The following is a 15,531-nucleotide window of genomic DNA, read 5'->3' as shown; positions in this document are numbered from 1 at the left end:
CATAAAGTGTGAGTAAAAGATGGAAGAAGAGCATAAGAGAGTATGGATCAGTTGGGTCAAGGATTGTGTGGGTGAGATTGAAAGTTGGAATACAAATGTGGGCGATTGTGTGTGTGTGTGTATGCGCCAACACAAGATCGTGCAAGCAGAGTGAGAGAAGAGTTCTGGACAAAAGTGGAAGTGTGCATGGAAAAGTTTGGAAGGAATGGGAGAGTGTTTTTGATTGGTGATATGAATGGTAAAGTAGGGAGTGTGAAGGTGGATGGAATAGTTGGTGAGTGGGGTGTGCCTGCTGAGATAGATGAGAATGGCAGTGTGTTAGTGGACATTTGTGCTGGGAGGGGGTTGGTGATAGCCAATACCCTCTTCAGGCACAAAATGATCCACAGGTATACATGGCAAGTGATGAGAAGGGTGAGTGGTGAACTGAATGAAAGGAAGGCAATGATTGATTAATGTGTGTGTGTGTGTGTGGATGAAAGGATGCAAAAATGTGTAATGGATGCAAGAGCTTATAGAGGTTTGGGGAGTGGACTTTCTGACCATTACTTGGTGGTGGCCAGAATCAAGGTCCAATTAGGATGGAGAAATAGAAGAAGGGAAGGACGGGAAGAAGGAGTATTTGTAAGGAGAGTGGAAAGGTTACAAGAGGATGAGAAGAAGGCAGAGTATAAGAGAGAAGTGGAGGAACGATTGGGCAAATATGAATTGGAGCAGGTGGGGGATGTGGAAGGTGTGTGCAGGATATTTATAGAAAAAATATGTGCAGCATGTGATGTGGTGTGTGAGATGAAGAGAAGACGGAGGGGTGTGCAAGGAACAGCGTGGTGGAATGAAGAGGTGAGACAGGCTGTGACACAAAAGAAGAAAGCATACAATGAAAGGATGAGAAATAGGGGCGTGGAAGAAGTTGAGAGGCGGAAGAGAGAGTTATATGTAGAAAGAAAGAGAGAGGTGAAAAGATTAGTAAGAGAGAGTAAGAAGAGAGCGGATGAGGAATTTGGAAGGAACTTGAGTGTAAAGTGGAGGGACTGTAAGAAAATGTTCTGGAAAGAGGTGAAAAGAGTAAGACAGGGTGGAAGTGAAGTTAGCAGGGGAGTGAAAGATAAAAATGGTAGATTATTAGTGGAGAAGGGAGAAAAAGTGAGCAGATGGAGAGAACACTTTAAGTAATTGTTGAACATAGAGGATGGAAGTAATGCGAGAATAAGTGGGTGGGGAATGGCTGGGAGAAGGAGGGAGGTGAGAAGACAAGAAGAAATCAGTAGGATAGAAGTTGTGGAAGCTATGAAGAATGTTAAATTGGGGAAAGCCCCAGGAATTGATGGAGTGTGTGGTGAAATGCTGAAGTATGGGGAAGAGATAGTAGTAGAATGGCCTGGGAGGAAGGTAGAGTCCCGGAGGATTAGAAGTCAGGTATAATTATTCCCTTGTACAAAGGATGGTGAACTTGTTGAACGAAAGGCAATGATAGACTACGTGTGTGTGGATGAGCAAATGAGAAGACAAGTTTTGGATGCAAGGGTGTGGAGAGGGTGGGGGAATGGAGTCTCGGACCATCACTTAGTGATGGCCAAGGTAGAGCTGCAAAGAAAGTGGTTGAGGAGACGAAGGGAAAGACAGGAGGAAGCAGCTCCTGTGAGAAGCGTGGAGAAATTGCAAGATAGTGAGAAAAGGACAGAGTATAAGAGCATAGTGGAAGAAAGACTGGGAAGGTATGAGCTTGAGCAGATGGAAGGGGTGGAAGACGTATGTAAGATATTCACGGAAGAGATAAGCGCAGCGTGTGAGGCGGTTTGTGGAGTGAGGAGGAGATGCAAGGGTGTGCAAGGGACAGCATGGTGGAATGATGAGGTGAAACGAGCTGTGGAACAAAAGAAGAAGGCATATGGTGAATGGTTGGCGAGTAGAGGTAGGGAAGAAGATGAGAGAGAGAAGAGAGAGGTATATGTGAGCAGGAGAATGGAGGTTAAGAGACTGGTGAAGGAGAGTAAGAAGAAAGTGGATGAAGAGTTTGGGAGGAATCTGAGTGTGAAATGGCGGGAGAGTAAGAAATTGTTTTGGAAGGAGGTAAAGAAAGTAAGGCAGTGTGAAAGGGGAAATAGTAGGGGAGTGAAAGATAGGAATAATAGATTGTTGGTGGAGAAGAGAGAGAAATTGAGGAGATGGAAGGAGCACTTTGAGGATTTGTTGAATGTAGAGAGTGAGAGCAGTGTGAGTATAAGTGGTTGGGGAATGGCTGGGAGAAGAAGAGATGAGAGGAGGGAGGAAGAGATCAGTAGGTCGGAAGTAGTGGAAAGCGATGAAGAAGATTAAGCTGGGAAAGGCCCCAGGAATTGATGGAGTGTGTGGTGAAATGCTTAGGTATGGGGGTGAGATTGTTGTGGAGTGGATATGGAAGTTGTGTAGATTGGCTTGGGAAGAGGGAAGGGTTCCAGAGGACTGGAAATCAGGTATAATTGTTCCTTTATACAAAGGAAAAGGGGAGAGAGAGAAGTATGTGGTAACCATAGGGGTATTTGCCTTCTTAGTGTGACTGGTAAAATATATGGTAGAATACTCATTGATAGGGTTAGGCATATGACAGAGGAGCTAGTTGGAGAAGAACAAGGGGGATTTAGGAAGGGAAAAGGGTGTGTAGATCAGATATTTGTTCTAAGATGTTTAGTGGAGAAGTATCTAGAAAAGGGAAGGAAAGTGTATGCTGCCTTCATGGACTTGGAGAAAGCTTATGACAGAATAGATAGGCAAGGTATGTGGAAGGTATTAAGAATATATGGGGTGGAGGGGAAATTGTTGAGTGCTGTGAAGAGTATGTACGAGGGAGCTAGGGTTACGGTGCGAGTGGATGGTGAGCTGAGTGAGTTCTTTGATCTCAATGTGGGACTGAAACAGGGGTGTGTGATGTCTCCATGGCTGTTTAATAAATATATGGATGGGGTTGTAAAGGAGGTGCAGGTTAGGGCAGTGGATGTGGGGGTGGCCCTAATGAATGAGGGTGAGATTTGGAAGCTTCCGGTGTTGCTGTTTGCTGATGATACAGTATTGTTGGGTGAAGATGAATGGGAGTTGCAAGGTTTGATGAATGAATTTGGGATAGTGTGTAGGAGGAGGAAGCTGAAAGTTAATGTAAACAAAAGTAAAGTTATGGTGTTTGAGAGGAATGAAGTCACAGAGTGTGCAGTGAGGTTGGATGGTGAGGATATGGAGAATGTGAGTGCATTCATGTACTTGGGTAGTGTGATGAGTAAGGATGGAACTTTGGGGGATGAAGTACGTGAAAGGGTACAGCAGGGAAGAAAGGTTGTTGGTACACTGAAAGCAGTGATGAGAAATAGGGAGGTGAGTATGGAAGTTAAGAAGGCACTGCATGATGGTATTGTGATCCCTACCCTGACGTATGGAAGCGAGGCGTGGACCTTGCGAGAGGGGAATAAGTCAAGAGTGAGAGCAGTGGAAATGAGTTACTTGAGAGGAGCATGTGGAGTGACGTGGAGGAACAGGTTGACGAATGAAGAAGTGAAGGAACATTGTGGGGTAGATGTGGATGTGGTTGAAAAGATTAGGAGAAATACACTGAGGTGGTTTGGACATGTGGAGAGAATGGAGAATGAAAGACTGACTAAGAGGGTGTATGTAGGTGAGGTGGAGGGAGGGAGAGGGAGGGGTAGACCGAGGATGAGGTGGAGGGATGGAGTGGAGAGGTATATGAGGGAGGGGGGGAGTGAGTTGGGGGGAGGGCAGTCAAATGGTGGGTGACAGAGTGACTTGGAGGCGTTTTGTCTGCGGCCACCCTTTGCGGGATTAGGGCGTCGGGCTATAGATAGAATAGATAGACAAAGGAAAAGGGGAAAATGAAGTGTGTGGTAATCATAGGGGCATTTGTCTTCTTAGTATATTAGGAAAAGTGTATGGTAGTATACTTATTGACAGAGTTAGAGAAAGAACAGAGGAATTAGTTGGAGAAGAACAGGGAATCTTTAGGAAGGGAAGAGGTTGTGTAGATCAGATATTCATTCTTAGATCTTTAGTGGAAAAGTTTCTAGAGAAGGGAAAGAAGTTATTTGCGGCTTTCATGGATTTGTAGAAAGCATATGACAGGGTGGATAGACAAGGATTGTGGTATTAAGAATATATGGAGTAAATGGGAAGTTGTTGAATGCTGTGAAGAGTATGTATGATGGTGCTAAGGCTGTAGTGCGTGTGGATGGTGAACTGAGTGAATTTTTCTCGTTGAAAGTTGGGTTGAAAAAGGGATGTGTCATGTCTCCATGGTTGTTCAATCTGTACATAGATGGGGTAATAAAAGAGGTACAAGGTAGGGTAGTGGATGTTGGAGTGGCCCTGGTGAGAGAAGGTAGTGTTTGGAAACTCCCTGTACTGTTGTTTGCAGATGATAATGTGTTGTTGAGTGAAGATGAAGGAGAGCTGCAAGGCTTGGTGGATGAGTTTGGGGGAATGTGTAAGAAATGGAATCTAAAGGTGAATGTAGGGAAGAGTAAAGTGATGGTCTTTGAGAGAGGTGAAGTCAGTGAATGTACAGCGAGGTTGGATGGTGAGAAATTGGAAAATGTGAATATGTTTAAGTACTTGGGTAGTGTGATGAGTAAGGATGGAGGTTTGGAGGGTGAAGTGCTTGAAAGGGTACAGCAGGGAAGAAAGGTTGCTGGTTCCTTGAAAGCAGTGATAAGAAGCAGGGAAGTAAGGATGGAAATGAAAAAGTTACTACATGACAGTATTGTGATACCAACTCTAACGTATGGAAGTGAAGCTTGGACGTTGTTGGAAGGACAAAGTCAGGAGTGAGAGCAGTGGAAATGAGTTATTTAAGAGGAGCCTGTGGATTCACATGGAGAGACAGGCTGACAAATGAGGATATAAAGGAGCGTTGTGGTGTGGATGTGGACATGATAGGTAACATTAGGAGGAATTCACTGAGGTGGTTTGGCCATATGGAGAGGATGGAGGGTGAAAGACTGACGAGGAGAGTGTATGTGAGTGAGGTGGAGGGGAGAAGAGGGAGGCGGAGGCCGAGGATGAGATGGAGGGATGGGGTGGGGAGGTATATGAGAGAGGGGGGTGTGAGTTGGAAGCGGGGCAGTGAAATGGCGGGGGACAGGGCGACGTGGAGGCGATTTGTTTGTGGCTACCTTGAACGGGATTGAGGCGTCTGGCAATAGATAGATAGATTCACCAGGACCCAGTATGAAAACCATAACGTGTACAAGTCTGTTGCTTGATGCCACATCCTGTGAGGGATGGCTTCACAAAAGGGCCTGTAGGCACATCTTTCCCTACTTAATAATGACTTTTTTTCCAATGATGTTCCATCACCGTCCTTTTACAAACTCTTTCACTTTTATCTCTCATTGCGTTCTAGCCTACCATTCCTCATCATGACCACCTCACTCATACACTCACTCATGCACTCAATCATACACTCTCCTAGTCAGTCTCTCACTCCTATGCAGTTGCTAGGATCAGTTTTGTGAATTTATGCTTTATAGAATCTCTACTGGTAAATAAAGATATTCTGTTTCCCATTCAGTTGAGAAAGTCTAAAAACATTAAATAAATAAATAAATAAAATGTAAATGTTTGTTCAGTGAACTAGAACTACATTATGGTGGTTTAGTGAGTAATTAAGGTGCTCCAATTGGATTGAGCCTTGGTAGGCTTATATCCAAGGGGGTTTATTGATCACATTATTCCACTCAGGGATGAGTCAGGCCAGTCACTGTCATCTTAAATGTCAGGACCAACTTGCCTAGCCCCGGGTTCCTACGCTCCTTATGGGGCGACATAGGATTGGATGATGGATGGATATTGGAGATAAGCACATGAGATGTAAATGCATGAATGCCCCCACCATCTGCCCCTTTCCCGGTGACAACCCAGCAAGATGCCTGGAACTGCTGTCTGACTCACTTTTTCTCCATTTCTGCAGCATTCGTGGCCTTTCCTCTAACTTTCGCTCTGTTGAGCACCACCTCTCCTCCTCTAAACCTCACCTTCCCTTCCTAACTGAGACTCATCTGTGTGAGGCAACTGATAGCAAACCCTTCTCTATCCTCCTACTTTCTCTATACCCATTTCGAAGCCAAAGGTGGCTGTTGTGTATATGTACGCAACGACATATCTTGCTCTCATTTTCCTGAACTTGAATCTTCTGAATTCTCTACTGTCTGGCTTTGGTTTTCCTGTCATTCTTAGACTAAATACATTTGTGCTGTTTACTTATCCCTTAACCCACCCCATTCCGACGTTTTCTGGGCAGTGGTACGCCCCAGTCCCGACATTTTTGGACCCTTTTTTTTTTTTTGCTCAAACATCCACTTTTGGTGAGAAACATCGAAAATTCATAGAGAAATCGCTCACCTGAGATTTAAAATACTTGATCCAGGTACGAGTTCCTCCTTACCTGACTGGGTTTACGTGCCAAAAATCACTCGCGAAAATTGAAAATTGTGCAAATTATTCAACTTGCAATGTTGCCGCGTTAATTCATGTCGCCGGGACATGAGAGCACATCATGTGCGGACGTTAATTCATGTTGCCGGGACGGCGTGGGTTAATACTACTGACTATGAAAAATTCTTCGACGAACTTACTTCTAAGATGGGACACATTCTAGCAATTTCTCCTTTCTCTGAAATCTCCATTTTAAGAGATTTCAATGCTCCCCACCACCTTTGGCTCTCCTCTCCCTTCACTGATCCACCTAGTGAACAAGCCTACATCTTTCCTATCCTTAATGACCTAGAGCAACTTTTACAGCACCCTACCCATATCCGTGACTGCCTTGGAGTGAGTTCCAACATACTTGACCTCTTCCTTACAACTAATTCTTCTGCATGCACTGTTAATCTTTCTTCTCCGTTGGGCTCCTCTGATCACAGCCGTATCACCTTAAATTGTCCTATCGCTCCAGTAAGACTTGTGGACCCTCCCAACAAGCTTTGGTTGTGGCATTTTGGAACTGCTGATTGGGAGGCCCTCAGGCAGTACTTCTTTGATTTTTCCCTGGAATGATTATTGCTTCCATGGTTGGGAGCCATCTGATTGTGCCTTGCGCATTACAGAGATTATTCTCTCAGGCATGGAAGCATACATTTCTTTCTTATATCCTTTGACTAATGCAAAAAAACCATGGTTTAATCACATTGTTCTAATGCTGTCCTTGACAAGGAAAAGGCCTACATAAGGTACCGGAGCCAACCCACTCCTGAATCTCATCTCTTTTGTGTTTCTGTCCAGAATCGTTCCAAGTCTGTTCTTCGCCCTGTTAGAAATACTGTAATATCATTTGTACTAAAAGCTCTGAACTCTCCATCTTAAATTCTTCCTGCTCTTTCTGGCACGTTGCCAAAAATCTTTCTAACAGCTATACCTCATTATCCTTCCCTCCTCTTTTCAACTGTAATGGTTCTACAGCTATTTCTTCTACTGATAAAGCAGAACTCTTCGCTCAGACTTTCTCCTCCAGTTCCACCGTAGACTGTTCCCTTACTGTTCCTCCATCACTTCTCTCCTGAGTTCCTCATGACTGACATTAAGATTTCTTCAGTTGATGTATTTTCTGCCATCACAGGCCTCAGTACTAACAAGGCATATGGGCCTGATGGGGTCCCTCCTGTTGTTCTCAAGAACTGTGCTTCTGTGCTTACACCCTGTCTAGGTAAACTCTTTTGCCTTTGTCTGTCAACTTGCACCTTTCCTTCTTGCAGGAAGTTTGCTCTCCTTCAGGCTGTCTCAAAGAAGGGTGACCATTCCCAACCCTCTAACTACTGCCCAATTGCTTTAAGTCTTTCCTATCAGAACAGGTCTTTCTGATCGCCAGTATGGGTTCCGTCAGGGACGCTCCACTGGCGGTCTTTTCACCTACCTTTCAGACTCCTGGCCATCCTCCTTTCGGGACTTTGGCAAAAGCTTTGCCATTGCACTTGGCATCTCAAACGCTTTCAGTTGAGTCTAGCATAAATCTTTAATTTCCAAACTACCCTCTTATGGTTTCTTTCTCTCTATCTGTGCCTTATCTCTAGCTTTCTTTCTGGTCGTTGTATAGCTGCTGTTGTAGACACCACCGTTCTTCTCCTAGAGCTATCAGTAGTGGTGTTCCTCAGGGCTCTGTTTTCCTTTTATTCATCAGTGGCCTAAGCTGTACATCTAACCCCATCCACTCATACGTTGATGACTCCACCCTTCACCTTTTCATTCATTTCCCTCAGTGTCCATCTCAGCAGTTACTTCAACAGACAAGGGATGAGGCTGTGGCACACCCAGTGTCTGACTTGGCTTATATCTCTGTTTGGGGTAAAAGTAATCTTGTTGTTTTTAATGCATCAAAAGGTCAGTTCTTACATCTGACAACCTGGGAACATCATCCACATGAGTACCCTCTAATTTTTTATAATATTCAGCTTAATCCTGCATCATCTTTAAATATACAGTCATCCCTTAACATCCGCATTTTTAACATACACGTTTTTAAATATCCACGGGTGGATATAACATAAACAGTTTTATATATCCGCAGGTGGATACAATATTGGGGCCAGATTCACTATAGCGTTTTATCTTGTTGAACCCTGCTGACACTGTTCACTGCAAATGTAACATTATCCCAGGCACAGTTCATCACTGTTTTAGTGATGTCATTATCCAGTGAATCAAATATAACACTCCTCCTTTTGCCCACTTCATTTATTAATGCCATTAATTTATCAGGGGAAAAGTTAGGATGGGCTAGGAGTATTTCTTTTCTTCCATGTTCTCCTGAGCTGGTCTAAACCAGATTGCTACCCCCCCCCCGCCTCTCTCTCTCTCTCACGTACCCCTTGATGAGCTGGTCTAAACTGGTTTGCTGCCCTCCTTCCTCTCTCTCTCTGTCTCTCTCTTATAAATAATATGAAGCAATACACACCCAAATCGCACTGAAATCATACAAGAGTGGCTGAAAGTGTTATTTTATATTATATTGTGAATTACTCTGATAAAATACAAGTGATTTAGTGATATTTTTGTGATAATCAGAGAAGTCATGATGCTAAGCGCACTAGCTAGCTAGCGAACTTTTTTGCAGTTGGAAACTGTGCAGCTGTGCTATGAAATGACTCATGACATTATATCAATAAGCTTTATGAAAGTAAGTGGTAATAAAAGTCATTCATGAAGTTTGATAATGTTTGTAATGATTTTCCTCATATTGTTACTGTTTCGCTAATGTCTAACATAAACACTGGAATATCATAACAATATCATAGGAGACTGGCTAGAAGTGTTTTATTTTTATTAGTATTGCAATTACTGTGATGAGGTAACGTGGCTGCAACCCTACTTTGTATGGAAAAAATCTTGTGGTGTGGTGGAAATTTCTGCCTCTGTGGGCTATTTCCTGCGTCAAACAGTCAAAACACACCTTATATTCTCTCAAATCATTCTCCGTGCTTGGAGTGCCTATGGACATGCAGTTTGTTGCAAATGATAGTAGAAAGATTGATGTTTGTCTGACAAAAATTTTAGCTCTCAAGATTAACGATAAGTGGGTTAAACACGAGTTGAAAACAAACAATTTTTTTTTAATTTCTCCGCAGTGAGCACAGTCAGTACATTGTCATCACTGCCGGTGCAGCCAAAGGGTTAAGGGGGGTCCACGGGCGTTTATAAGGGGTCAGCAGATATCCGCAGATTTTTAACATATGCAGGTGTCTTTGTTACCTAACCCCCGTGGATTTTAAGGGAGCACTGTACTTGGGGTTTCATATTACCTCTGTTGTAAAATCTGTGTCCAAGAGATCGGGTGTGGTAGGCCAACTCTGTGCCTTCTTTACCCCTGCTCAGTCGTTAACTTTATACACAGGTTTTATTCACCCCTGTGTATAGTACAACTTTCTTGTGGGGAGGCTCCCCACATAAAGCTCTTCTCAAGAAGGTGGAGTCAGAGGCTTTTTGTCTCATTAATTCTCCTCCTCTTACTGGCTTTTTTCAACCTCTGTCTCTTCGCCACACTGTTGCCTCTTTATTTCTTTTTTGTCGCTACTTCAGTGGTCACTGCTCCTCTGAACTGTCTGCTCGCACCCCCCCCACCACTACGACAGGCTCGAAACACCCATCTAGCATCAAACTCTCATCCCTTTTCTGCCCAGCTCACTAATATGCAAGAGTTAACCAATACTCTCAGTCCTTCATGTGTGCAATAGGTCATTTCTGGAACTGTCTTCCTCTGTCTTTGTTTCCTACTGCCTGTGATCTCCAGTCTTTCAAACACTGTGTCCAGGCATCTTGAAATGTACGGATCTTGAATTTGGCTTTCTGTTGTTTTTGTTTTTTCCTTGGAGGGAACCATTTGCAGGCTCCTGGCCTTTGTTTCCTTCTTCCTTGAAACACACACACACACACACACACACACACACACACACACACACACACACACACACACACACACACACACACTGCATTTGTAATACCTCTGCCCTTTCTTTTATTAAGTGTGGCTCTGTTTACACATATCAGTTCAATAAAACTGCCTATTTCTTTTCATACGTGCTTGGCCCAGCAAAGCAACAGCCCCGTCTAGGGTGATGATTGGATATTTATCTACAGATGCAAAGAGGAGGACAAACGAGTGTCTGAATAGTGGTTGCACTAGAAGGACGACAGGAACTTAAAAGTCAGACTGTCTGGCTTAAAGCTGGAGTCTGTCCACCTGTGGTGGAATGGATATAATCAGGCACCTTCAGTGCCTGATTATGCAAATACTGGTGCCTGATTAAACAAACACTCAACTCTCTATCCTCCCAAAGGAGGAGGATGGGCTACAAGAGATGGGCTGCTTCAGGCTGCAAATTGCAATCATCAGGTTTACATTAAGATGAGGTTGGGGCAACAACAGTAGTTTCAGTGTGTTGAGATAAATCATCAAGATAACATACCTGTACAGTTATAAAGTATTCCTACTTTGTTTAACTGAGCAATGCAGTTATAGTGACATAATAGATTGCTGTATTGAACCATATTTATGACAGACCGCAAAAGGAGCAGTGCCCTGCTGCACACATATAGGTTGTTGTTTGTCAACCCAGGTCTGTCTGATAGAGCAGATCTAAACCGCTGGCAAGCAACTGTCTCTGCAGGGCCCTCCTGTGTCATGAAGCTATGTTACCTTGCTATGATACAACACAGTAACATCCTAACCTATTCCAACAGATGAGGTTCTTAACAAACCTGGTGCCACATGAGCCAGCTTACTGCCTACGTGCCCACCTCACCAACCATATCTTTACCCCTCGAGGTTGTCATGAGGTATGTTGATGGAGTTTCTTACTTTACCACATCATAATTTTTGGTCTCAGAGCAGGGTTTTTATGAATCTTTTTTGAGCATTGCTTAGTTAGGAAAATTGTTAAAGTATATAATGTAGTAATTCCATTTTGAGTCTTATTTACACTGAATGGTCATTTGCTGGTAGTCAGAATAAAGTGGGAAAAATGTCTTCTTCCTGAGGGATCTCTCCCCAGGTGCTTCTTATTGATTGACACTACTGTGGATAAGATGAAACAGAAAAGACATTCTCAGGGGGAAGAAGTTAATAACAACAGAGGACAGAACAGTCAAACTGTCAGCTCCCTAGTTTACATTACTGTACCTTATACTGTATATGGAAAAGTTGTAATACTTTGAATGCATCCTTGATCGACTTCTCATATTTTCTCGAGAGTTTGGTGCTTAGATGATTTTGTTAAAATGTTTTCCATCTTGTCCATCATAAATGTTGATTATACTGTCAGGCAGCCTAAGGGATGGCTAATTGGTTCTGGACTGCACCCGTGCCATAGAAAACTGTGTCATACAAATAACTAAACCTAAGGGAAAAATGGAATTTTGTTCTGGATGTTCGCCCAAAGTCCTTCTTTTCACCCACTTTTCCCCATTTTTCCCTACTATACACATTCACACAGTCAAGCAGTCAATAAATGCTTGTATTACATGTAACAGTAGGCACAAAAAACGGGAGAATGATCAGCCTTGTGTCTACTTGGGCAATACCACGCGCTGCAGATCAAGCGAAAAAAAGCTCGACCAAGTCGAAACAGATCAGCTGATTAACCAAAATATTAAAGAAGGCAGAGGCTGCCTGGTCAAGCACTGATTGAAGAAGTTTATTTGATGAAGTTTGTATGTTCAAGTGTTAACAAAACTCACATATAACACATTAATAATCATTCTTATATATGTGATGATGATGATGGGAGGCATTATACTTTGTCTTAGCTCAGAGGTAGGTGCTTCGTCACTAACCCGTTCATGCCGGTTTTACGAACAAACCTACAAACTAGTCACAATACCCAAAGAATCTTTAATGTTTCATTACTTAACACAATGAATTTGGTGAAGTGTAACCTCCTTATAAGAGAGAAAAAAGTCCACAGTTGGAGCACTTGTAGTATGGAGCTAAAGTGGTCGCCATCTACTTTGTTTACAAACAGGGGAGCACGTCGCCAGGGGAATTTGCCCAGCGTTTCAAACCTTGCCGTGCCCATGTCATAGGTAGTTTATGTGCGTGGTTCATTTGGGGGGGGGGGGTCTAGTACCTTGCCGTGTCATAGAAAATCGTGGCATAGAAGTCCGTGTCTCAGGCGACTTGATTGTATAAATATATACAGTACCCTCGTGTCCAACATGGTAATATTGTCATGCATGGGTCCTGTGTTGGACCAAAAACGTGTTGGACAAACAACAGAGGTTATGGGGAAAAATGAATTATGTCAGCAACCCTAGGAAAAGTCACCCTAAATACCTACCATATACCCATACATATATTGATACTACTGTAATTATAATAAATGGTACTGTACTATGAATGATAACTAACCTTTTAGGATAGTGTTGGTGGGCTTGCTGGGAATGGAAAGTGGTATCCGAGGCTGTAAGTAGTCCTACTGGGTCCCCGGAGGATGGCTGCTGGCATCACTGGCGGGTAATGGCTGCTGCTCCTCCTCAACCTCCCTCATAAATCCTTCGAAATTCCTCTCCCCTTTCTTCTTCCTCTTGATGTTTTCTAGCTTGGTGACCTGAGGGAGGTGCTGCCACTTCTTGGGGTTCTCAGAAGGCTTCCTAGGCATCGTGAGCAGGGTATAATGCAGTAGTAGGGGCAGAAAATCAGCGAGAAAAAAGCACCGTCCAGTGCAAATTAAACGACTGAGTGACGCTGTGGCAGGAGAAATTTAAACAAAACATCACGTGAGAGCAGAAGTGTTTTTAACCTCTTAACCGCGGGGCGTCGCTTTCATGATGCTTGGGAGCAAGGGATCATACCACGGGGCGTCACTTTTGCGATTCTGTGTTATTTTGAATTCGCCCGGGCTTTCAAATGGTGGCTTGTATCATCTATCAGTACTGCCAGTATCCAGCACTTGTCAGCACTCCTAATCTCATCTGTACTCCCATCCATTGTTGACAATTTAGCCATTTCTCCCCATTCTTGACTCCCCTCCCTACCTCCCCTCCATTACCCACTCCTTTCGCCTGCCCGGCCGTGCTACGCTAAGTAAATCTTCCCTGGAATTTTCCACTGATTTCATCCATTGAAATAAGCCCTATGCCCTATTCTTATACCAAATAATATATATCAAAAAGAAATAAGGTAAGTGATAGTGCCATACACCTGGAATTGGCTAATTATCACCTGACAACACCTTACGTGCACTCGTTCGCTAATTTTCGCTGTTTATTTCCCCTTGAAATATGCCGTATTATCTATTCTTGTAATAAAAATATATATAAGGAGGGAAGGGAGAAGCCTAAGTGATATTTACATTCACCTGGAACTACCTAATTTATAATGTATTATCTAGATTTCCTGCCAGTCTTTTCATAGCAGTATATTAGCAGCTCTCAAGAGGCTGACATTGGCAGTAATGCTTTCTCCCTAGGTAGGCCACCCCAGCCCACCACTATCAGTTTACTGTCGTCTTTCAAGGTGAAAGTACGTCAGATTCGCTCCTGCTAACTTCTGCCGCTTTTTAGCCCCATGCAAAGGGTCCTGTGACCTCTACCCCCTACTAAACCTCGTGTGGAAAGAGGTAAAGGGGTGACAATTGATAGAGAGTGACTATGATCTTTCTGGTGAGTAAAACAGTGCAAGTGGAATTATAAATAATGTGTAAACAGCAAGTGAAAGTTTTCATTCATTCATTCAAGTAATGAATGTAAATATAAGTGAACAGTGGAAAATAGTTTTATAAGTTACTTCAAGTGACAGTGCATAACACATTGTAAATAAAATAGAAATGTAAATAATGTAAATAAAACAGAGAACGTAAATAGAAATGTACATGAGTAGTATTATGAATACGAGTATATATACTAGGAGTAATGAAAGTGAAAGTTTCACTCTAGCATGTATGAATACTATGAGTTATGAGAGTGAAGGTGAAAGTGACATTCACTCTCAATGCTGGTATACAGGACGAGAAAGTGAATGGTACGTATTTTACTGAAAGAGAAATTGAATCCCTACAGTGACAATAAACTACTATTACTGAAGGAAACTTATGGATAAAGACTGTAGATATATATAAGTGTTATATAGTAATAGAAATATAAACTGTGAGTGTTTTTATGAATAATAAGTGACAGAACACCAGCGGCGTGTTTTTATGAATAATAAGTGACAGAACACCAGCGGCGAACAATGTCAAGTTGGAAGGTCATACGCCCTTGTAGTTTTCATTGCTTTCACAGTGTTTTTTTTTTTGAGTATGGATTCCAAACTGTTTGAGAATCATAGAATAATGTTTCTAGTGATAATATCAGGCTGTGGTAATCATATTACGGGTTGTCGGGAAGTGTAAAGTGGAGACTTCGTTACCCAACTTCAGAGGTCTCCACAAGTCCTACGGTACTTGACGAAGGCTCAACAAATACCCCAGGAGAAAGCTGAAGGTATGTGCCATAAGCATATGTGATTTTAATATTCTAGGACTAATAACTGATTTTTGGCAAATATTTTTAGAGAGTCTGTCGGAGCGCGAATATGCCCACGGGAGCCACAAGAAAAAGCAAAACAACCCCGCGGTTAAGGGGTTAATTGGGTGACATCACGATCACGTCACGATAGCAGGCGGGGGAGGCTACTTGATGGGAAGTTTTGATTGGCTGTCAGCGTCACGGGAACGTCCAGTATGATCATGTTGGACCGGGGGTGATCGTGCTAGAGGCGAACTGCGGATTTTGCCCATTTCTCATAGCTCCGTCCGTGTTATGCTAACACACCCATGGTACAGTAATTAGATCGTATTAAATTGTACTAATTTTTTGCTGGCCATGCTGGATGCAAATCACATTGGACAAACGCGTGTTGGATGCGAGGGTACTGTATATATATATATATATATATATAATCCCTCGAATATCCGACGTAATAGGGCCATAGGCAGGTCCGGATAGTGGTCCTGTCCGGATATTGGGCCCCAGCTTATGGACTTGTACTTATGGACCCTAACTCAGAGAAACACCTATACAACTCCCTGT

The 15,531-nt window shown here is 43.0% G+C and overlaps 1 protein-coding gene across 1 annotated transcript in view; it reads left to right on the top strand.

The window, feature by feature from the left end:
• LOC145405068 (uncharacterized) overlaps positions 1 to 15,531 on the top strand; it is a 457,223-nt gene that overhangs the window by 91,742 nt on the left and 349,950 nt on the right. The window contains exon 8 of the mRNA XM_080276570.1: positions 11,206 to 11,301. Coding sequence (XP_080132696.1) covers positions 11,206 to 11,301 — 96 coding nt within the window. The remainder of the gene's footprint in view (positions 1 to 11,205; positions 11,302 to 15,531) is intronic.

The sequence above is a fragment of the Coenobita brevimanus genome, chromosome 65 (genome assembly GCF_032717465.1).
Source record: "Coenobita brevimanus isolate Jiangsu-jjx chromosome 65, ASM3271746v2, whole genome shotgun sequence".
Classification (NCBI taxonomy): Eukaryota; Metazoa; Arthropoda; class Malacostraca; order Decapoda; family Coenobitidae; genus Coenobita; species Coenobita brevimanus.
This window is presented reverse-complemented; position numbering and strand designations above follow the sequence as displayed.